Source organism: Chaetura pelagica, unplaced genomic scaffold (assembly GCF_000747805.2).
Source record: "Chaetura pelagica isolate M959 unplaced genomic scaffold, ChaPel_1.0 scaffold58, whole genome shotgun sequence".
Taxonomy (NCBI): domain Eukaryota; kingdom Metazoa; phylum Chordata; class Aves; order Apodiformes; family Apodidae; genus Chaetura; species Chaetura pelagica.
Window position 1 is genome coordinate 118,911 of NW_009954098.1, and position 2,002 is coordinate 120,912.

General features: G+C 50.5%; 1 protein-coding gene across 1 annotated transcript in view; it reads left to right on the top strand.

The window, feature by feature from the left end:
* ZAP70 (zeta-chain (TCR) associated protein kinase 70kDa) overlaps positions 1 to 99 on the top strand; it is an 11,885-nt gene extending 11,786 nt beyond the window's left edge. The window contains exon 13 of the mRNA XM_010002335.1: positions 1 to 99. This exon is cut by the window's left edge and continues 13 nt beyond it. Coding sequence (XP_010000637.1) covers positions 1 to 99 — 99 coding nt within the window.
* The last annotated feature ends 1,903 nt before the right edge of the window (positions 100 to 2,002 follow it).

Here is a 2,002-nt window from a genome sequence, read left to right on the forward strand (position 1 = left end):
TCCGTGGAAAACACAATCCGCTCCTACTACTACAGCATTGCCACCAAGACAGAAAATGGGCCAGAGACAGAGGACAAGTCAAAAGCAGCTCTCCCCTGAGTTGCCCTCTCTGCTCCTGAACACACACCCTTCCTGCACGGGACCTGGAAAGGCTCTTTGTGACTTTCTGCTTTAATCTCTCAACCGCCGAGTTTGTTTCTCAATAGTTCCAGGACTAAGAGGGGAGATGGGGCTGCCAGGGCAGCTGAGGGTGCTCAGCTGTGCCTTGTGCCTCCAAACAGCCAGCCAGGAGTTACCCCTCCAGCCTGACCCAGCACAGGACAGCACAGACAGTGTCATGCTTTCTTATTACCCACTCCCAAAACGAGCCCAGGACCTCAGAGCTTAATCCCTGCCAGGCTCACTGAGGATGATGATGTTGGCTGCAGCACACCCAGATTTTTCCAGACCCCTTACACAACACTTCTTTCACAGGAAACCACCAAGTACACATTTCTGGTGAGGTTTGCATGAGGCAGGACACAGGACAGGGAGCCATCAAGTCTCCTTTCCCTTGGCTTAGGGCAAGAAACAGCTGGTGTGCTGCCTTCTCCCAGGAAAGAGAGGGGCAGAGTTGCACAGTGCCACTGCTTTGTCCTCCTGTCCCCTGCCAGCTGCAGCTTTCACACCCTGGGCACTGCCACAGGGCACAGTGTACACCCCCTGCACTGCCACAGCCCTCCAAGCTGCTTATGGCTCCTGAACCAACTCACCTCCCAGGGCCCACAGCTCACCTCCTGGATCCCATCTGGCCCTTCTGTGCCACTGAAATGAGCATCTTGCTTTTCCAGCCTGAAAACTGGTCACCCTGTAAATAAACTATTCTATATTTTTAACGTACCTATTACTCAGACTATTGAACTGTTTGCAACTGCTTCAAGCTGGCAAGAAAATAATTGTAATTTCCCTCCACTAGGCCAGGGTTCCCCTCCTCAATGCTCTCCATAACCCTGTGAGACACCAGCCTGGGGATCCTTGGGGCTTCACTGCAGGGCTGGAGTTTTCCTGCAGCTCCTGGCACACACACCTGCCCAGCCCAGTTCAGTGTGGAAACCAACCTGTTGATTCCAAGGTTGTCCTGGTCTCCCCCACCCCAGAGCCAGTGAATTGCCCATGCTGGGGGGACTGTGGTCTGCACTGCTGCAGGGAGCAGAGTGTTGGAGGCTGGGGAAGTGGGGCAAGTGGGTCAGAGCCCTGAGATACAGTGAACAGAAACACATCTCTCACCATCTTCTGGTGACCAACAGCCACACAGTAGCTCACACAGAGCACCTTATCCTGGAGGTAAAATAAACAGCTACACCCCAAGCCAGGGCACAGCCCTCATTTAAAACCTTAATGGGAGGTGGATTTGATCTGAAGACACTGGTTCCTGGGGAGCATTCAGGTATGAGGCCTAAACTACCCTCTCAGTACAGCCTGTTGAAACACTCAGAGAACCAAGGTGTGATGAAAACCAAGAGTGTTCCTGTCTCTGTGCTTGGAATGCAGCCTCTGTGATACCAGCCCATTGTGCACCAAACCATTTCCCCCCTCCATCCCACCAACTTGTCCTATATGCTTGAGAACTACAGACATATTATCCCTGCCAGTAGAGGGGAAAACAGAGGTATTAGAGGAGAAAATGGCTTGTTCCTGTTTGTTCAGTGAGTTAGTGGCAGAGTCAGGAAAAAAAAACCTCTCCTATGTCATGTTTTCCTCCCAGAGAAAGCAGCTCTTTTACTGGAAAAAAGAAGGATCAATGTGCTTTCTGCTTGGATAACACTGCCAGGACATTTTGCTTAGACTTTTCTTTCAAAACAAATCCCTTTTCCAGTTTGAAATTATTTCTCATGTTACATTTTCAGCTAACTGGCTGCTGGCATTTTTTTTTTCAAATGGGGAAAGAAAGTACCAGAGAACTCATATCCCCTGAGGACCTTCTGGTTTAGCTGGAGACAATTGCAAGTGAGGGTGTGAGACA